Source organism: Nothobranchius furzeri, chromosome 17 (assembly GCF_043380555.1).
Source record: "Nothobranchius furzeri strain GRZ-AD chromosome 17, NfurGRZ-RIMD1, whole genome shotgun sequence".
Lineage (NCBI taxonomy): Eukaryota > Metazoa > Chordata > Actinopteri > Cyprinodontiformes > Nothobranchiidae > Nothobranchius > Nothobranchius furzeri.
Window position 1 is genome coordinate 29,358,623 of NC_091757.1, and position 22,259 is coordinate 29,380,881.

A 22,259-nucleotide genomic window follows, 5' to 3' on the forward strand; every position below is an offset into this window, starting at 1 on the left:
CCCAATGTCTGGAATCGGTCCTTCTCCACAATCTTCCTCAGGGTCCGGTCACCTCTTCTCATTGTGCAGCGTTTTATGCCACATTTTTTCCTTCCCACAGAGGTACCTTGATACAGCACTCAGGGAACAGCCTATTCGTTCAGAAATTTCTGTGTCTTACCCTCTTGCTTGAGGGTGTCAATGATGGCCTTCTGGACAGCAGTCAGGTTGGTAGTCTTACCCATGATTGCGGTTTTGAGTAGTGAGCCAGGCTGGGAGTTTTTAAAAGCCTCAGTAATCTTTTGCAGTGTTTAGAGTTAATTAGTTAATTCAGATGATTAGGTTAATAGCTTGTTTAGAGAACCTTTTCATGATATGCTATTTTTTTGAGATAGGAACTTTGGGGTTTTCATGAACTGTATGCCAAAACCATCAATATTAGAAACAATAAAAGACATGAACTACTTCAGTTGTGTGTAATGAATCTTATTTATGAAAGTCTAATGTTTATCAGTACATTAAATTAATGAACTTTATCACAATATGCAAATTTTTTGAGAAGGACCTGTATGTTAAAATAATGATCAAATTATCCTGTGCATGGCTTCTCGAAGAGCTTTTAGAGAAATAGTTCTAATAGTGCAGGAGCTGCATGTTGCCAAGACCAAAGTGTGTTGCTGCCATCTTAATAAAACTAAGTGCTTTCTGTAGAAGACCAAAAAAACTCCTCTACACTGCTGTTAATTTACCATTACATGCTTACACATTCTTGACCTTGGTCTCTGGCGTGTCTGCTGTCTTTGCCTTGTCTGTGTCAGACTACTATTGTGTGTGTGTGTGTGTGTGTGTGTGTGTGTGTGTGTCACTGTTTTGATTGAGAGGGATTTCAACTGTGGGTGTCTGAGGTGATCACTATCCCTGTTTTAACTGTGTCGTATTCAAAAGTGAATCAATTCCTCAGAAAACCTGGAATCCATTTCCCGTTATTTTACCAAATTGTCATGCTGTGGGTAAGAGCTTTCACCCAGGACATGAAGAATCACGACAGAGTAAGAAAAATATAAGTGTTTTATTTCTTAAAACAGAAATAAGGGAACAAAACTAGAACTAAAGGCGCTGCGTCTGAAACACAGGAACGGGACGGGACCGGAATCTATAAAAGATAAGAGAGGTAAGTGAGACCGGAACCAGAGAACCAGGAGAATCTGACTGAGTGACTGAGAGTTCTTACGGTCAGAGACCAGAAGTTGTGCGGAGGCGGACCGGGAGAGGCTGGAGAGGTGAGGATGGTGCTGAGCGTGGACAGACAGGCGGGCGAGGAGATCGGAGACCTGAGCATCCTTGAGCGGTGAGACGGGAAACAACTCCAGACCAGGTAGGTGGTTCAGAACAGGACAAACAAACTCATCAGCTCAGAACGCAGGACCAGGACCAGGACCAGGACCAGGACCAGGACCAGGACCAGGACCAGGACCAGGACCAGGACCAGGACCAGGACAGTTTAGGAGGCTAGAAGCTACCCATATGAGAGTATCGACCGGCGCTGGAGTTGAGTCCCATCGCTCCTTAAATCCTGGTGGCTCAGATTAGTGGAAACTCCATGCAGCTGTGATGAGTGCCACGCCCACCTGTAAACACAGCGCTGACCAAAACTCACAGCAGATGGAGGCAGACCGTGACACAAATAAACAAACAAAAAAAAAATGCAGGAAGACAGCTGATACGGGAGAAAACAAAGAAACAGTCATCCATCAAATAATGTTTACACAGCTAAACGTCCTCAATTCTGCTGTCAGAAATTCTAGACACTCGCATCTCGCTAAAATAATAAACTGTCATGAAATAATCCCAAAGTTCTATTTTCTCTCATTTCCCTGATTGATCCTAACTTTACTGCCTTCTCAGACACTCCAACTGACTCACTTTCTGAACAGTTTGTCAATTACTGCAGGGGTTTGATGGAGTCAATTAGAGCTATCTCAGCAGAATGTCATTTTTAATTGGATTATCTATTTTTACCTGAGGAGACACTGGAAAGGTTTGTTATGGTTGATACTTGGCACTTTCCTCCCAAACCAACCACCATCCTTCGGGACCCAATCCCCACAACACTTTTTTTTAATCATTTGATAAGTAATTAGAGCTTGATATCTTACCCCATATTTAATTATTGAGCTGTATCCAACTTGCCATTTTTAAGCAAAATAAATATCTTGTTTTATTAAGATAAATACATTTTTAAATGATTTAACTGCCCTAATCCAACCCCTTAAAGCTAGAGTGTCAAGCAGGGAGGCATTGGGTCCCAGTTTTATCAAGTCTTTGGTATGACCGGACTGGTAATTTAACTCCAATCTCCCAGTCCCAGGGCAGACACTCTACCACTGAGCTGCATTGACACATAGACTTCAGTACAGACTGAATTATTTCAAATGTTTATTTCTTTGGTTGTGATGATGATTATAACGGACAACCACTGTCCCAAATTCAGCATCTCAGAATATTAGAACATCAGTCAAGACCAATGCAAAAAATAAAAAATAAAAACAAAATAAAAAAAACAGAGCAGAAATGCTGGTGAAGATTCTCAGTCATCCAGGTCATGGTAATCCAAATGGGTTCAAATGAAGGCAATTGGACTTCATTGGCTTCTTGAGAACATTTCACTTCTCATCCAAAGAGTTATGTCAGTCCAAGTCCTGTTGGAAAATTATATCTGCATCTCCAAAAAGTTGGTCAGCAGCAGGAAGCATGAAGTGCTCTAAAAACGTCCTGGTAGATGGCTGCGTTGACCTTGGAAACACAATGGACCAACACCAGCAGATGACATGGCACCCCAAATTTACATTGGACCTCAAGCAACATGGATTTGGTGCCTGTCCTCTCTTCCTTCAGACTCTGTGACCTTGATTTCCAAAGGAAATGCAAAATTTACTTCCATCAGAGAAAAATATTTTGGACCACTCAGCATCAATCCAGTCCTTATTGTCTTTAGCCCAGGCAAAACACTTCTGAAGTTGTCTCTTGTTCAAGAGTAACTTGGCACAAGGATGGTGACATCTGAAAACGTCTGTGCGTGGTGGTTCATGAAGCACGGCCTCCAGGTGCAGTCAACTCTTTGTGAATCTCCCCCACATATCTAAATGGCTTTTGTTTGTCAATCCTCTACAGGCTGTGGCTATCCCTATTGCTTGTACACATTTTCTACCACATCTTGTCCTTTCCTTTGCTTCTCTATTAATGTGCTTGGACACAGAGCGCCAGCCTCTTTGGCAATGACCTGTTGTGTCTTGCCCCTTCCTGTGCAAGGTGTCAATGGTTGACTTTTGGACAACTGCCAAGTCTGCAGTCTTCCCCATAATTGTGTAGCCTACAGAACTAGACTGACCCCGGCTTTCCACGGCAGCCGTCAGCAGCACGTTACTGCAGCAGCACGTCACAGCTGCTGATAGGAACCGCTGTGGTCAACAGAACCTTTTCCACCGGAGCCGTCGGCAGCCGTCAGCAGCGCGAGTCAGCCGCGTCTCAGGAGCAGCATGTCGCGGCCTTTACGCGCCGGTTCTATTTTCTACGCGCGACGCCTCTGAAACGGGTCAAGTTCGACATTTTTGGGGAAGGAAAGACAGGAAATCGGACGCGGAAATGGAGAGAATCTACTGAGATTTTCAGAATAAAGAACGTACTGCCTTCCGGTTGCTTTACTTTAAAAAAGGTTACTAACTGTGCGGCTCCGTGAGAAGTTATCACCTAGCTAGCGGTCTCGTTTGTTTTTCAGGTCCGTATTGGCGATTATAAAACGGACAGAACATAAAACACAAACCATGTTGTAGTTTTCTCCTGCTTGTTGTTGTGTTTACTGACGAAGTCACTCGTGTGACTTCGTGCTCGGTCGGTGACAGCTGCCCCCCTGCTGCTTCGCGTCTCGTGGGAAGGGCCAAGCAGCAGCTTACGCGAGCAAGACGTGCTGCTGCAGTAACGTGCTGCTGACGGCTCCTGTGGAAACCCGGGGTAAGAGACCATGTAAGGGCTTTTGCAGGTGTTTTGAATTAATTAGCTCATTAGAGTGAGGCCCCGGGGGTCTTCAGTATTGAACCTTTTCCATATTCTATTATTCTGAGAAGCAGAATTTGGGACTCTTGTTAGTTGTCAGTTATAACAATCAAATTTTAAGAAACAAACATTTGAAATATATCAATCTGTGTGTAATGAGTTAATCTAATATACAAGTTACACTTTTGAATGGAATTACTGAAATAAATAAACCTTGTCAAGATATTCTAATGTTAGGACCCACACCTGTAAGTGCGTGTGGATTTAAACAAATTTAGAAATATTATACATTTTTATTCATCCAGCTCTTCTGGGGAAATCCCAAGGCGTTTCCTGGCCAGCTGAGAGACATAGTCCCTCCAGCGTGTCCTGGGTCTTCCTTTAGGTCTCCTCCCAGTTGGACGTGCCTGGAAAACCTCACCAGGGAGGTGTCCAGAAGGCATCCTAACCAGATGCACGAGTCACCTCAACTGGTTCCTCTTGATTAGGAGAAGCCCCTCCCAGACTACCGAGCTTCTCACCCTATCTCTAAGGGAGAACCCAGACACCCTGTGGAGAAAATTAATTTTGGACGCTTGTATCAGTGATCTCATTCTTTCGGGCACTACCCAAAGCTTGTGACCATAGGTGAGAGTTGGAATGTAGATCGACTGATTAATTGAAAGCTTTGTCTTCTGGCTCAGCTCTCTTTTCACCACGACAGACCGGTACAATGCCCACATCACTGCATATGCAGCACCAATCTGCCTATTGATTTTGCACTCCATCTTTCCCTTACTCGTGAACAAGACCCCGAGATACTTAAACTCCTCCACTTGGGACAGGACCTCATCCCTGATCCGGAGAAGACATTCTACCCTTTTCCAACTCAAGACCATGATCTCGGATTTAGAGGAGCTGATTCTCATCCCAGCTGCTTCACACTTGGCTGCGAACCGCTCCAGCGAAACCTGGAGATCACGTTCTGATGAAGCCAACAGGACCACATCATCCGCAAAAAGCAGAGACCTGATCCTCAGGTTACCAAAACAGATCCCCTCAGCACCTTGGCTGTGCCTGAAATCCTGTCCATAAAAGGTAGGAACAGAATCGGTGACAGTGGGCGGCCTTGGCAAAGTCCAATTCTCACCAACACCCGACTTACTGCCGGTAATGCGGACCAAGCTCTGACATCGGTCATATGGGACCTAACAGCCCGTATCAGAGAACCTGGTTCCCAGAGTACCCTCCACACGGCCCCCCGAAGGATGTGATCGGACCCCTTCTCCAAATCCACAAAACATATGGAAACTTTGCAAACTCCCACACAGCCTCCAGGACACCCCTAAGGGTATAGAGCTGGTCCAATTTTCCACGGCCAGGAGGAAAACCACATTGTTCCTCCTGAATCTGAGGTTCGACAATCCGATGAACTCTCTTCTCCTGAATCCATGAACAGACTTTACCAGGGAGGCTCAGGAGTGTGATCCCCCTGTAGTTAGAACACACTCTGCGATCCAGCTTTTTAAATAGAGGCACCACTACCCCAGTCTGCCATTCCAGTGGAACTGCCCCAGATGTCCATGTGATATTGCAAAGCCATGTCAGCACAGCCCTACAGTATCCTGAACCTTAAGGAACCCTGAGCAGATCTCATCCATCCCCATAGCCTTGCCACTGAGGAGCTGTCTGTGACCTCAGTCCTGGAGATTGGAGAGTCCAACCCAAAGTCCCCGGACTCTGCTTCCTCACTGGAAGACATGCCGTGTCGAGGTCAACAGCACACCGTCCACACTATAAACAGTGTTGGCAGCGCACTACTTTCCCCTCCTGAGGGTGCCAAATATTCCTAGCAGACCTTCGCAATACGTTTGGGCTGCCAGATCTGACCGGCATCCTCCCCCACCATCCGAGCCAACTCACCACCAGGTAGTGGTCAATTGACAGCTCTGCCCTTCTCTTCACCTGAGTGTTCAAGACATGTGTCCACTGATCAGATGAAATGACAACAAAGTCGACAATTGAGCTGCAGCCTAAGATATCCTGGTGCCAAGAGCACAAATGGACACCTTTATGCCTGAACATGGTGTTCATTATAGACTATCTTGACCAGCACAGAAGTCCAATGACAAAACACTGCTTGATTTTAGATCAGGTGTGCCGTTCCTCCCAGCCACACCTCTCCAGGTCTTACTGTCATTGCCCATGTGAGCATTAGAATCCCCCAGCAGAATGAAGGTGTCAACTCCAGCACCCTCTCAAAGGACTTCAAAAAGGATGGGTAGTCTGAACTGTAGTTTGGTGCATAAGCACAAACCACAGTCAGTGGGAGGCTACCCTCTTGTTCACCAAGGTAAACCCTAACGTACAGTCACCAAGATGGGGGGCAACTAGTATGCCCACCCCTGCTCAGCGTCTCTCAGGAAGAGCAACTCCAGAGTGGTAGAGTATTCAATTCAATTCAATTCAATTCAATTCAAAAATACTTTATTAATCCCAGAGGGAAATTGATTATCCAACCCTTCTCAAAGAAACTGGTTCTGGAGCCAGAGCCATGCATTGAGGTGAGGTGAGTCCAACTTTATCTAGTCAAAACTTTTCCACCTCTCACACCAACTCAGGCTCCTTCCCCACCAGAGAGGTGACATTCCACTTTCCAAAACCAGCTTCTGTAGCCAAGGGTCAGACCGCCAAGGTCCCCACCTTTGGCCCCTCCCATGAGTGGTGAGCCCATAGGAAGGGGGACCCACTTTTCCTCTTTGAGCTGTGCCTGACCAGATTACATGGGTGAAAGCCCGGCCACCAGGTCCAGGTCATCTTGAGCCCTGGCTCCAGAGGAGGGTCCCGGTGACCCACGTCCGGGCGAGGAAACAATGTTTCCATGTTTCTTTTCTTCATTTGGGAGTCTTTGGGCTGTACTAGTTCTGATCCCTCACCTATGACCTGTTTGACATGGGTGATCCTACCAGAGGCATAAAGCCTCAGACAACTTAGCTCCTAGGATAACTGAGACACTCAAACCCCTCCACCACGGACAGGTGGCAGTCCAGGGAGGAGACAATTTTATAAAATTTTAACATAACTTTTTTATTATTTTACAAATACATTAATTGGAAATGTGCACCCGCATAAAAATAACAGTATTTCAATAGTGTTTAAGCAATTTCCTCCTACGTGCAGAGGAGACCGCCTTTGCTTTTCACTATCAGCCAATCAGCTCCATCCACTCTAAAAGACGTCAGCTACCGAGCCACAGTCCGGAAGTTGGAAGTTTCTTGTTACACAAAGTACGACACAAGCTTCAACAACTCTCTAAACCAGAACCTAGTCATAAACAGTAAAGAAAGAGAACGGAACTTATTTTGTTCTCTTCTAAAGGAACGTTTCTTTTGGTGGACTAACTTTTTGCAAATCAGCGAGCGAAAGTCAGGAAACGGTAGGACGCAGTTTCGCCATACATCACTTCTGAAGATGCTAGCCTCAAGTCTTCCGTCTAATTGTTGTACCAACGCCCACGATGACCCAGCTCATAGAGTGAGTAGAGATGCGACACACTGTCGAGTGAGTTTGTTTTGGGGTTATAGAGCTTATAAACGACGTGAAAGTAACCAGAGAAAGGTATTATGAAGAAGCGGCTGGGGTCAAAAAAGTCGCTAGACTGCTAGCATCACAACGGTTTCTCCCGTGGTCTCAAACATCAATCCTCAGTTAAGAGAATCTAGGCTCTCTTATGATGTTATAGTGGAGTGTAAAATGAGGCTGGGGTATGTTCAGCACTGGGAGTGACGAACTGAGAAAAACATCTGGGTTTGTTGTTCAGATCCTGACAGGGAACTTATCACAGAAGACAAGCAGGGTAACGGACAGGAGAAACTAGCTTTAGCACACAAGTTGGGTTTGAACTTCATCGACTAGAACACCATTCAAGTAGTCTCTGTTGTATATGGTGACTCTTTCAGAGTCTGAGACTTTCTAATAACCGCAATAGGCGGAGGCAATTGAGAGTGCTATTAGCAGACCAGGATACTGGCACTTAGCTCCTATTTCCAGTCAGTTTCGATCCTTGTGTCCACATTTGATTGGATCTAATAGACCTCTTTGACACCTGGCGTTATGACTTGTCACAGAACAATAAGTAATGTGAAGTTAATAACAGAAAATGAGCTCTTTTCAATAAAGCTCCGAGGGATACTTCTTACTCCAGGTCTTGGGGACCCCGTCATAATTATTTTAGATGTTTTCCTGCTCCAACACGTGTTATTCATTCAAATGAATAGTCAGCATGACTCTACAGCAGCTAAAATATCACTCATTTATTTTAATCAGGCGAGTTTGTTCCAGAGTACTTCTAAAACATTCATGGCAGGGGTTGCCCAGGGCCATAGCTGGGAAAAGCTGCTTTAAGCCATGACAGAGGAGCAGCAGGAACTCCTCTGCATTATTAATTCACATGTGCTTAATTTCCTTCTGCCACAAAATAATTTGTGCACTCAAATACTTTTATTCTTGATTATTCACTTCCAACCAGTACTACTGATGCAAATGGCTCAATATGTACCTCTGGAAATGACCTTTTCCTTCCTTCAGTCATCTATTAAGTGAAATTTACAACAGTTCTGTTGCCTTGGTTATTTTGAAATCATAAAAATCATATGATGGATGTTTGATGTGCTCATGTCTTAGATGCTCTGACAAAGATGTGATTCATCAGGTTGATTGAAAAAATAAATATTAATGAATGGATATAAAAATATTTTTGCCTCTGTAGCAAATATGAATAATTTGGATAATTGGACATATGTTCAATAGAAACACAAAAACAAAACAATCTGAGTTGCTTCATATTAAAGTAAACATCTCTGTGTAATGCTTGAGTTCCACATAATAAACTTTCCACACTTGAAATCTTTCTAATTAATTTAGCCTTTCATCAGAAGAGTGATGGATTTTCCTCTAATACTTGATAATCAGCAACATTTGCGAGAGGGTGCTCGCTGCAGAACTACAAAGGCGGAGCTGCACCATAAGGTGGAGCTGCACCAGAGTCAGCCCCGCCCATTCACGCAAACTCAGCCTAGCCCACTGACTTCCGTTTTTGTTTTCAACTTTATCGCAAACTGACCTGACCCACATGAATTACGGCTGTTACTAGTTTACAGTCGTTAATGTTATGTTCTATGCTCCAATTAAACAAGATAAATATAACTTGCTACATGACAAAGTCTGAATATATCCCGAAATAAAAAAGTTTCTCTTAGCGAATATCTGCCCACAGCCGCTCTAATAAAACTCCTGTACAACAACATGTACCACCACCATGTGGGTTCTGTTAGTCCAGTGGCAAGATCGTCTGAGTTAAGTTTTGCTTTCCCCTCAGCTGATGCTGCTTCGATTCTCGGTGGGGTCGGCAACAATCTATTTAGCCAGCTGAAACATTTAATTTGTTCATATTTTAGTTGTAATGTTCATTTTCAGCAAAATATTTATGTCTCTACAAGTTCTTTGAATTTGGTCGTTCCTAAACAGCATTTTAGTTGAAACTCTACTCACAGATGGACTCACACTGGCTAAATAAACGAATGAATAAATAAAAAAACACATTAGTCATTATATGTTAAACGGCATACCAATAAATTGTTGTAAACATAGTACTGGCAAGTGTAGCTAGAAATGAGGAAAAGAGATTATAGGATATTTCCACTGCTGGGAGGCGAACCCGCGCAAAACTGCATGTCAACCTGACACCATCACCACTACACCACCATATCTGATAAAAACTAGGTGGCGTTACATTTTATTATGCTATTTAGTGTGTCTTTGGAGATGGGATGTATGGTTTATTGGCGGTGTCTCAGTAGAAGTCATTTCAGAAATAATTTGTCAGAAAATTCACAGAATATCCAGATTTGAGAACCAAAACCAGACCCGCTTCGGGGGAGGAGACCAAATTGAAGCTGAGATGGGAAGAAAATGCATGAATGAGGCCAAAAATGGCTTTGGCTGTTTATTATGAGGAAATGACAATATAACATGATTAAAAGTTCCAAAAGTTAGATTTTTAATTATATGGAACCTTTACAAAAACTGTTCAATTAACTTCTCAACTCCGTCCTCAATCTTGCATTTTTTAGCCATAACACCCTCTTTGGTTCCAGAATGCTATAAAGCCTGACAACTGGAAGGAATTGGATTGACTCTGATAGAATGGGCGGGGCTGATTCTGGAATGGGCGGGGCTGACTCTGGTGCAGCTCCACCTTCTGGTGCAGCTCCGCCTTGTGGTTCTGCAGCGAGCACCACTTGACATTTGCTACAAATTTCTGTATATTCTTGTGTAAATCCAGTGCTTCCCCTAGGAATTTTTCCATCTGTGGTGTGGCTGCATTTTAATAACTAGTATTAAAGGTGAATACACAATATTTGCACAAGAATAATTTTTGTTTTAAACTCTCAGTGACACACTTTGCAGGGGGGATTTGGCATTTAATTTTTCTTGGTATCTGGAAAAACATCTCCTTCTGCCCCCCTTTATTTGACTTTCTGCCCTCTTTATTTTGGTCCAAGATCATTACTGGGCTGGCCCTATTAAACACGTTCTACACCCCTGTAGACTTAATGAAGTATTTTTAAGCCAGTATAAAAATGACTGAAACACAAATTTACATATTTGGCATTATTGACCAATATCTTTGATTTCATTTATTTGTTAAGAACATCAAGATGCATTACAGTGAACATTATAATAAAGTACATGTTTCTAGTGCAGAGTGGAGACAACCCATAGAAGCACTGATTGATCTCATTTCAGAGAAAAGTAGAACAGGTCAGATGCATCTAATAAATAAAATTACTAACAAACACGGGAATCTGTTTCTTTGCTTCATTGTTCTGGTGCTGAAAATATCACTAATGCGGATCAAAGGACATACACAGATGAATGCACCTCTTATTTATTATTTGGAAATTAGTGGGTGTGGTTTGCATCAATACATGATTTTAAATCTAAAATTGATATGGATTGATCAGAAGTTGATATGTGTATTGTTTATTTGAAAACTATTTACAGAGCAGTCTCAGAATTGAGATTAAATATTTTTGATCACAATAGTAAATAAACTATTACAGAACAAGTTTTTGACTAAAATCAGAACATTATTATTTAAGTGCATGAAAACCTAGGGAGCACTGAAGAAACGTCAGCAACAGTGAAGCAAGCACAGAGAGATGCGTTACTGTGTGTGTGTGCGCGCGTGTGTGGATGGGCCGGACGGACTGAGCTCCCGGCTGCAGCTTTGTGTGTAGGGAGGGGCGGGCGCTCTATGTGACTGGCCAATCACAGAGCGTGAAGACAGTCAGTTACCCAATGAGGATTTTTCTTCAGCACGATTACAGATATTTACGAGTTTTACTCGTTTCATGCTCGTAATCGTCAAAAATGCTTTATCTGTACCGGATATTAGTCTGAAATGAGTATCCGGCTCATCCCTAGCTGTAACCACCCGGCCCTGCCTCCTCCTCCTTGCTGCCTGCTGGCTGTGATCACAAGCAACAACAGAGTAGTTCCCTCTGCTTCTTCGGGAAACGGCGCAAAAAAAAATCAATAAAACTTGGAATCTTGTAGGCGTGGTGCTGGGATTTCAGCCGTGGCGGACCGCCACGGCTACGCCTATGTATGGGAGACACTGAAATCTGAACAAACTGCCAAAGATAATTTATTTGTGTGTTTTTGGCTATTAAAATGAGTCATTTACCTTTTCAGTTGGTTTCCTCTGTAGTTATTTTCTGCTTGTTGCTGCCACTGCTCTTTGTTGTAACAGACTGAAGGAAATTGTGATTTTCCCACTTCATCTGTTCATCCATAAAACTGCTCTTCCTGTGTGATTGCTTACTCACCTTTGTCACCACGGGTCCGTAAGGGTTAAAACGATCTTTTTTTCCCCTTTTCTTTCAAATCACGACAAGAGTTGTCTTGAGGGACTTCACACAGTGAACATTCCAATACAGGTCAGTTCATTAAGCTAATCAGTAAAAAATTTCCTGTATAAGGAACCCAGCAGGTTACATTGAGTCACTGACTAGTGTCAGAGTCTTTACAGCAATCTTCATACTAAGCAAGCATGCAGCGACAGTGGAGAGGAAAACTCCCTTTTAAGAGGAAGAAACCTCCAGAGGATCCTGGCTGCGAAGACAGAGCGCACACGCTCGCACGCACGGACGGACGCACGCACGCACGCTCTATTGGGTTTAAATCAGACTCACACACACACACACAAGGCAATCTAACTGGCTGTCGTATTTAAATAAGTCCTTTGTTATTGAAATGGAACAGGTGAAACATTTCTGTGTCAGGAGAGCCGGGGACCCATGTTTACTTTATGTGATGTCACACCCTCTGCACATCCAGCTCATTCCAGGGCCACAAACAATTCACACTGCTGTATTCAGGTGGTCGCATTTAAATATAAATTGTGAAAAGTCATGCTAAAATACATTTTTAATAAACGCGCTTAAAGGTCTGCTGTGTGAACCTAGTTGAAGTTGCAATTAACTCATTCACTGCCAGCTGTTTCCTGATCACTAACGGCCTTCGCTGCCAGCGTTTCTCACCATTTTTACTGTTTTTTTTTAGGAGTCACAGAACGTTGCGCGCTAGCATGATGTCAATGCCAAAACAACCAAAACAAAGAGGAGACTCACCTCTAACATCAGGAAGAAGCCGCGTGTTTCGAGCGTTATCCGTTCTTTCATAATCCGTTGTCGAATTGTGATTGGCAGACGCTTTTCCGGTTCGCGACTCACTTTTTTTACAGGAACGGCCCAAAACGATCTCCTAACACATGGATGTGTTGCTTCCTGATCATGTGATCTGTGACGTATGCGGATGAAGATCGGCTTCAGGGCTGAGATGTTTGTTCTCTCAGCGCGTGGGCTCGTTCCGATGCTCAAACAGTAAAAAAAATGCAAATGACGACTTTAGTCGTCATTGACAGTGAACGGTTGGATCTAAAATGACGACTTTAGTCGTCAATGGCAGTGAATGAGTTAAACAAACATTGAAGAAGTAGAAGCTGTAATTGTTGTGAACCAACACATTTCATTCAGATTCTGATCAATTTGCTTCTGAGGACTAAGATCAAAGGTATAGATCAAACACTTTTTTCATCTCTGTGGAGTTGAACAGCTGACATTCACAGTAAAAAGATTTAAAACATCCTGTAGCAGATGACTTAATTATTATTATTGTGCTCATAGAAGTTTTGTTTTCTTCAATGAATAACTGCAGATTTAGGGGCTTGACACACGGGAGGCGACAAATGACCGCAATCAGCGAAATTCGTCGATGTCGCTTTTATTACCTGACACACGGGAGGCGACCCACGGCAGCGGCCAGTGGCAAAGCCGTCTACGCGTTCTGTTCCATGGCGAAATTGAAACTTTCATTGGTTTGTTTCGCTGTGTCAGGTTGGAGGGAATTAAGGTTATTTAAGTGGTTCAGAGTTAAAAAAAAGTGGTAGATGTGATGTTTCACAAGGTGCTGCTAGAGTTATGTGAAATTTTACTTCTGATTTTACTATATAAAACATAATAATAATCAACTTCTCCATCATGTTTGCTCGGAGATGTACGGAGCATCCTGCCCGCTCATTGGTCAGTGAATGAAACCTCTGTTGATTGGTCCTCGTCCGAGCGACAGCGATGAAAAGTTGAAAATATTTCAACTTTCTGGGATCGTGTCGCTGGGTCGCCTGTGCACGACACATGCATGAGCGCAAAATTTCACAGGCACGTTTTTCGCGTTTCGCTTAGTAGGAAGGAGACCCGCGATTATCGTTCTGTTGCGCATGTCTCATTGAAAATGAATGGAGGAGAGGCGATGTCGCCTCCCGTGTGTCGAGCCCATTATGCTTTGCTGCATTTTATTATTAACAATATTAATGTAAGGGAGGGTTATTCTTGTCTCTGCCTCTTGGTCAGCTGGTCCACGGGTCTGACACATCGACATATACACTGACGGGACGGCTGTGCGCCGTGCTGCGCTACAGGGGTGGGGGGGTGGGGTTCTGACTCATGTTTTATTCCTGAGCTCTGTTGTGGCATATTATTAATAAAATGTGACAATCAGCTGAAACTGTTGAGAAAAATTGGTTCAAACTAGATAACGAGATGTTCAAAAAGTTTGGAAGCTTGTGTTCATCATGTGTTAATAAACGAACCGCATCTCATCTGTGTTTACATGCTTTTACACAGATAGTTGCTCAGAATATTTAACTGAGGATGTTTTTCTACTCAACATCAGCCTCCTTAAATGCAAACCAGGTCTGATTAACTGATGTTACCCGGTCTTCTTTACGAGCATGTCTCCATCCACCTGCTGCAGAAACAGCTGCTAGGTTCACAGAAACGGTGATCCGTGCTGCAAACCCTAAATGAATCTGGGTCTTTCCAGTACAGACTTGAACATGTTTGTTGAATGATTTGTGCAGTAATCAGATTTTAATTTTACTTCCACAGAATGCACGTTCTGGATTAGATATTACTGAAACGGGGACGACTTGTCATCAAATTTAAAAGCCGCCACTCATTAATTAGGCCATCATTTATTTAAGTCAAGTAGTCTAAATGACGACGGCGAGGCACGCTAGCTGTTGCACACATGTGCAGTGGACATTATTTTACTCCAACAATCCGAATGGCTGTGTACATGCACGTCAATCGGAATGATGATAGGACAAAACCACCTCTCTCGTAGGGCTGGGGGTAAACGATTATTTTTGAAACGATTATTCTGACGATTATTTTATCGAATAGTCGACTGTTCTAATGACTATTTAGACAATTAATCTAATGATTATTTTTCTATTGCACAGTTAATAAAAACCAAAAAATCTCTAATAAATTCCTAAAAAAATTGATAAATTGTTACTGTAAGAGAAATAACACTACAGGCCTTCCATTTTGTATAACACTGCTTTTATTGTGTTGGTTGGTTATGTTCTGGTGACATGTAGAACTTGGGAGTGCAGGCTGCTGCCTGAGAGGTGGTTGGAGACGGAGTGTCTCCATGCTGCTTTGTTTTGGTCACTTATGTGTGTGAGGCGAGTGGTGTTACGACCCTTCCTGGGGAGTTTGGCTCGTGTGCAAAAAGGAAGGGACAATAACGTGGGATTTAAAAGTTAAAATGATGATCAGGTTTATTTACAACTACAAAAAAACATAAATCTTTCCATCCACAGGTTGGGAATAACAAAACTAATTCTGCCTGTGGGGAATTAAAACAAAAGTACAAATAAGTAAGGATGTCCCACTGGGCAAAGATTAAAAGGTTCTGGACCAAAACAAGGATCTCCTAAGGTCCAAACTCTAAACTGGGTGGTTAAACCAAACTCAAGGTGATATTTTAAACTAAACCGAAAACCCACAACACACTAAATGTAAAAAAAAGGGAGATGTGCACCACAAAAAAGATGAACTCTAAACCAAAACATAAAAGCTTATACAAACGCAAGAAGCTGTTAGTGAAAATGCTAACAGTAGCTTTACCAACGTTAAGTTCAAGTTACCAAGTTTAAATTAATCAAAAACACCCAGCAGCAAACAGACCAGCATGGAGGAGAGACTGCTACCACCAAAACAGCTCTCCTAATGTCTGAAAGACGCTCCTTTATGAAGGGAGAAACGCTCCTGGTGATTTTCTACATTTGCGGTAGAGAAGAAGCAGCACATCTGACCTCGGAAGTTGTCCGTTGCCGGGAGACGAAGGCGGGCAAAACAGGAAAGGAATCTAGTAGCGGACGGCCATTGTTCCGGGTCTTCGGTATTTGGTGGAGATGTTAGTGAAGGCGGAGAAGAGGGTGAACTAGAGGAATACAGGCAGATTCCACCTCTATTTACAAACTCCTGGGGATGCAACAAGTGGGCGTGGTGCGTCGACTACCGGATTTGACGTCGACAAATTTTTATAAACGAGCCGTCAACGTCATCGAGGCTTCGCTACAGTCCTCCTCTCTCGGACAGAAATTTTATTCCCATCGTGCCGAATCAGATCAGAATATTCAGATTGACATGTTTACATGCAGAGTTTTTTATCTGATTGGGCATTCAAGCCGATTGATTGTGCCCATGTAAACGTGGCTAATGATGCGAGCGAGGAAACTGCTCTTCTTTTATCCCTTTTCATGAACACATTTCTTTGTGTTGGACGAACAATATGTGGACAGATGCTAGTTTTTCCTTGGTTGGAGAAGTAATAGCCAAATACTACTCAGATGCAAACACATTGTTGTCAGTTTCTTGCTAGATACTTTATCAAAACTAAACACACTTCAGAATTTATGAACGTGTTCCAGTCTCCAAGCAAAAGGACAGAAGTGTTGCTTACTAAGGTCTAACAGGGTTGGGACATGAAAACATGAAATATTCTACTGCACCAATGGGGGATTATTAATCTGATGATGCTGGAGACAAAGAGAGAATTAGAATTTTGAGACATTTTTTTTTAAAATCAATATCAAGGTGTAAAAGAATGTTTTGTTAAATGTACTGTGCACTTAAATCTCTGAGGTCAGGTAAACAGTGGTTTACTGCCTTATGGAGCATAAACGCCTGTTTAATTAACTTATTTTTCTGTTTTAACAGGTGGACAAATACCTGCAGAAGCTGATGGTTTCAGATGAGATTCTGATGGATTTGTCAGTGAGATTCAGGAGAGAGATGGACAAAGGCTTATGTAGAGACACCAACCCCACGGCTGCTGTCAAGATGCTGCCCACTTATGTGCGCTCCACCCCCGATGGAACAGGTAACACCAAGGGCTCTGTTGAAAAAATCGTTACTCCTAAATATCCATGAGGATCGATTCTTACATCCAAAGATCGATTTAACCCTTTAAGCACCAAAGTCGCAACATTGCAACAAGTGTCATAGCTGACTGTGACAAGCCACAGCTGCAAATTTGATCCCACATAAAGTCACAATTTTACACCAGAAGATGGTGGAGATGTCTATCTTCAGTAGTGTAACGATTCGTTAGTTACATCTTAAGTAATGACCCATCAAGTATGAGATTCCTTAGGAAATATGAAATCAATTTGGGTAGATCTTTGAATATTTCTTTAACCAGAAGATCGGAACTTTTTATTGCAGGGATTAGATAACACTTCGTATTACCCCAGAGACAAGAGAGAGAGTCAAGTTTTAAAGTTTAAGAAGATTTATTTCCAAACAATTTAAACAAGACTAACTCTAAACACTAAGTGTATGATGTAACTAAGGTGGAGTAAGACTGAGGATGGTGTGTGTGTGTGTGAAATATGTTCAGAACCAGCAAATCCGGAGAGACTATTAGTTCTGAGTAGGACTGAAAGGGTGTTTCGCTCTAAGCTTTGGTTTGGAGATTATTACACACATTTAGACGCCATCTGTCGGTCTACGTACCCTAACGGAAGTCCCCATTTAGATCCGGAATGTCGGGGGTCCAGCTTGGATCCTCTTGGAACCGACGCCTGTAGATATGCAGCAGTTGGTGACCCTTCCTGTTGGGTATTTTGTAATTGTATCTTTTTGAGGCCTAAAAGATGCCCAATTTGTGTTATGAACACTTCATGAATCTCTGTGTTTGCCAACTGTGGCTGTTCATGAAAGGTTGAGCAGAGTAGCTCGTTTGCAGTCAAGGATGTTGATTGTGGATTTCCAGGATGTTGATTGTGGATTTCCAAAGAAACCTCTGTATCTCTGTAACCTGAGAAGGCCCCGCCTTCTCCATCCTTTGCTAAATAAAACCCCTGGCAAACTGAGAACACGGGGGAGTGACGTGGGGAAGTCTCGGAGGAGGCTTCCTCTGCGTTGACTCTCTATTGGTTTGGGTTCTCAGGGTAAAATGTCTCCCTCGTTGTCATAAGTGTTTATTTCAGGTTCCAGGGTTATGGAGATTAAATATTACCTAACATTTAATTACCTAACATTTTGGTGGAGAATGCGGGCAAGCAGAGCTGGTGAGCTGAAGGCTTTCCCCAGGAACAGAGGGGGGCTGGTTAGCTCCATGGAGGGGTTTCTGCGCCCAGCTCTCGCATGACGATTCATGGACATTACGAATAATCAATCTACTCTCTCTCTGTGTGTGTCGTCCTTTAAGGTAATATGGGATAAATGAAAAATTACCTATCACTTCCAGTCTTGAGTTACTCCCAGGTCATGACCGTTTATTAGCATCAGCGAGACCCTGAAGGGGTCCGTGATGGTTCAGCTTTTATTCTGAAGGAACCGTTGCAGCAGGTGGAACATGCAACAGATTTAATCCAGCTTGTCGTTAGGTTCTTTCATCTTTAAGAGGACAGTTACGGATTGGCCACTCCGATAACTTCTCTAGAACGCTTTGAACTGAAGTTAAGATGACGTGGGGCATAGTTTTATAATTTTGATGTTTTGATTTACTGTCGAATCAGAATTTGACAACAAAGGGGATTATACAAGCACCAACAAAACCACGCCTCGCATCAGATCTGGAAGGTTCTGATTGGATCAGAAAAAGGAAATGTGTCATGTGACTTTAACATTACGTTTGATCAGTCTAGTGTAAATATTTAAAGTTATATTACTTATTATATACCATCATAGGATTATAATATCAAGTAATTTATATTATTTCACAGATTGATTGAACATTAGGCTTCACATGATTATTTGGACTAGCAAAGTTATTTGATTATCATTTAAAGAGTTCTTGATTTCTAAAAGAGTTCTTCCTGGTCTTCTCTCTTCTTTCTTGTGCTTTCCGAGGAAGCAACAGTTTAGATAAGACCACAGAGCATGAGTGGCCTTGGCCCATATCTTGTAGATTAGACTTGTGTCAGAAACTTATGGTTTTGCTTGGGCAGAGCAAATAGAGCAGGGCCTTTTAGGTCAAAGATGGACAATTCATCACACTACAGTAGTCTGAGCAATACTTATTGATGTGTTTATATTGAAAGTTTCTGAGTTTTTAAAAGTTTGTAAACCAGCTCCTGCCAGGAGGCTCCCGGAGGAGAGGAGGAGACGAACGCAGCACACGTAGGGCGAGTATTATAGGGAAAACCTTACAATTGCTGACACGGCTGGTCATTGTTGACTCTCTTTGTCTGGTAATGACTGACTCGACGATTCAGAAGAATATTCACTCATCCAGTCAGAAACAGTGATGCTGCTGCGCGGAGCAACAGAGAGCGCGTGCTTCACGTGAAGAAAGTAATACTAATGGAGCTGAAACGTTCCACACGCCAATTCGCTGATTCTGAAGCTATCTCACCTTGTTCGGGATAGGGCTGTAGTCAACCAAAGAAATGCTTAGTCGACCAAAGTCCAGTCCTGCTCAATGATTAGTCTACTGGAAAAAAATTAATAAAAAAAGACACAACCTTTTGTATTTTGATTGAACATTTATTAAACAGTTGTCATTGAGCATTTATAAAACGAAAATTGAAAAATACATCAATAATAAATCAATAAAACTATAACTTGAATACAAATCTTAATACAAATTAAGTGATTTTTTTAAGTGCAAGGTGAGGAGAGCTGTCCTAGGTCTAACGGCAGTCAATCGCACGCCTGACCACACGCACACACTACAAAAAATATAACTGCCAAATAGAAATTAAAAATTCTAACAAAAGCTCTTGTTCATTCAGGCTTTTGTTTTAAAAGAAACACAAAAAATCAAATAGCCAAAAAATATTCCTAATAATAACAGGCTGTATAATAGGGGAGCCTATAGATTTGTTTTCGTTTTGTTAAATTATTTAGGCTATTTTCAAACAAAACATAAGAAAATATAATCTATAAATGGGTCAGTTAAAGGAGCATGGGGCAGGAATTGTCCAAAAACAAAAAGTACATGTTCATTCTTGTGAAGCTTATGGGTGATGAAGCATTTTAAACTAAAAAGAATGATGAAACCAGTTTATCATTCCATTTTGTTAATCAGGCTGTGTGCTGCAAAATGCAAAACATTCCTGATCCGAATTTCCCGCGCTGTTTTACAGATATGACGTTAATTGACGCTTCAAGCGCGTTCTCGACAAGGTTCAAACCCAGAAAAACATTTGGAAGCTTGCTAGGTGGCGGTAATGCGTCTTTCACTACTAGCCATGTTAAAACCCCAAACAGAAGAGGAAGAACCCTGGAAATGGATTCTACAACTAGCAAACGACCAAGCGCAACTCAAAGCCCACTAAAGTGGCACAAAGAAGAAGGTTTTATCAGCGGCATCTCGAGAGTTAAAAAGAAAATATGATAAAAGTCGGTCAGGGACCCGAATATCTATTGGTTACGCTCTGGAAGAATGGAGGCTGCTTCAGCTGGATTTGGGCCTGAAAAAGGATGCGGACATGGCGCATTTTCTAGTGACCAGGTAAGTGTTGGTCTCCTTATTTCTGCTGTAGGTTTCAGTAACGAGTAGGTAAACATATCAGAGCTGTATCTGCACAATTTGAGAAAATGAAATAAAACTTATGGATTTAGATAATGCTGATGTAGGTAATCTAACAAATCTTTGTGCAGATGAACAAGAAACTTATCTAAGCTAACAGTGTTTAGCATATGGCTTCCTGATCAGTTTGAAAATGCTAAAAGCAACTAAGGAGTAATCAGATCACTTCTACGTTTTGTGGACGACACACCGCATGTGTTTGGAGATAAATGGATGCTCCGTTTATTCTGACAAGAAAAGTAAACAGAGCTTGATTTGATTATATGACGTCACCGCTCAGCCGGAGAGAGCTAGCGTACGTTAGCATGTTAGCTGTGATCACGCTAACGGTATGTATGTACCACAGAAGAGAACGGACATTTTCCAAACCAAAGATGAGTCTTTAGAATTATGTCATATTTGATCTACAGTCCAACCTCTAAGCAGGACTGTTACTTTAGTAGATAATGTTATTCGTGGGGTTTGTGTAACAGAACCCCATCAGAATATCTTTCCCTAATGTTATTGCGGTGCTACAAAATAGTAAATAATAAGTCAGCCATAACAACACGTTTGACTAAAAGTAAAGTTGTGCAGAAGTTTGTGTTTATTTTTCTAAATTTGTCCAGTTGAATGTAGGTCAGAATAAAATATGTTTGTGAAAATGATAAATAAATTTTTTTATAACTGACATGCATTTTCATATTACTAGTTGTGCCACAGGTAAAGAAGCTCAGCCATTATTGATCTATGTAAACAGAAGGTGTAGAGTCTCAACCAACTTGTTGACATTTTTGTTTAAAAATGTGTTTTCCAGCTACCGGAAGAAGCAGGCTCCTGAAACTGCAATTCAGGGAGGTTATGTGAAGGCAACCTCGACACCCAGTAAGAGAACAGCAGCTAAAATGTTGCATCGATTATCTCCAACTGAACCTGTGTCTGAGGGGTTAGTATCTTTTCTGTAAAACAAATATTCACGTTTTTGTGCTATAATATTTCATACATTAAATTACACCTTGCATATCCACACTTGGTTCAGAACTAACATCACACCACCAAACACTTCTGACATTATCTTTACAGGGAAGATTTTCCAATGGCTGGTGTTGAGGCCTTAGCTGATGACCTAGATTTGGATCCTTTTGAAGAAAGGTAAATATGTTCATGAGAAGTCTTGCCATATACACAGGAAATTACTGCTGTGATATGTGTAAAAAAGATAAAAACACAATAGTTCAGCAAATATATGTCATTATATATATTTATGTTGTGAAGTGTCAATTCACAGCAGATTGTTGTTATTTGCAGAAAGAATTAATGACAGATGTATTAGGCTCCACATTTATCTCTTTAGAATCAGTACCATTTCAGGTAAGTTCCAGTATTTATCTTTACGTACAACAAATATTATTGTGTTGTCTGTAGTTTCAAATCCATGGATCTAGCTACGGATGCAGTACAAATTGATGAGGACCAAGCAAACAACTTACTCAACAGTGTGTGAGTTGCAATGTCTTCTTATCTAGGGGTGGGCAATATAAACGATATAAGGTAGAAATGATATAAAATTGGGTAATTTTACGGCCCCCAGCTCGTCTAGGAGATGATGTTAAAGGGGGCGTAAAGAAAGATATGTGAATTACCGGACAAAACCAAGATTTACTCTCTTAGGAGTTTATTAACTAAAAAACACTGCTTTATACAGGCTAGGACAAAATGAATACAAAACCAGAAGGACGTCCCACTGGGGAATTAACAATACTAAACAGAAGGATCATCCAATACTGGGTAAATAACAATACTATTAATAAACA

The 22,259-nt window shown here is 41.9% G+C and overlaps 2 protein-coding genes across 2 annotated transcripts in view; one reads left to right on the forward strand and one right to left on the reverse strand.

Annotated features, from left to right (window-relative positions):
- LOC139063708 (uncharacterized) overlaps positions 1-22,259 on the reverse strand; it is a 499,759-nt gene that overhangs the window by 50,646 nt on the left and 426,854 nt on the right. The gene's annotated exons all lie outside the window — the stretch shown is intronic.
- The window catches only part of hk2 (hexokinase 2), a 112,109-nt gene continuing 97,090 nt past the window's right edge, over positions 7,241-22,259 (forward strand). The window contains exons 1-2 of the mRNA XM_070546383.1: positions 7,241-7,542; positions 16,644-16,806. Of these exons, the coding sequence (XP_070402484.1) occupies positions 7,480-7,542; positions 16,644-16,806 (226 nt within the window). The 5' untranslated portion in view covers positions 7,241-7,479. The remainder of the gene's footprint in view (positions 7,543-16,643; positions 16,807-22,259) is intronic.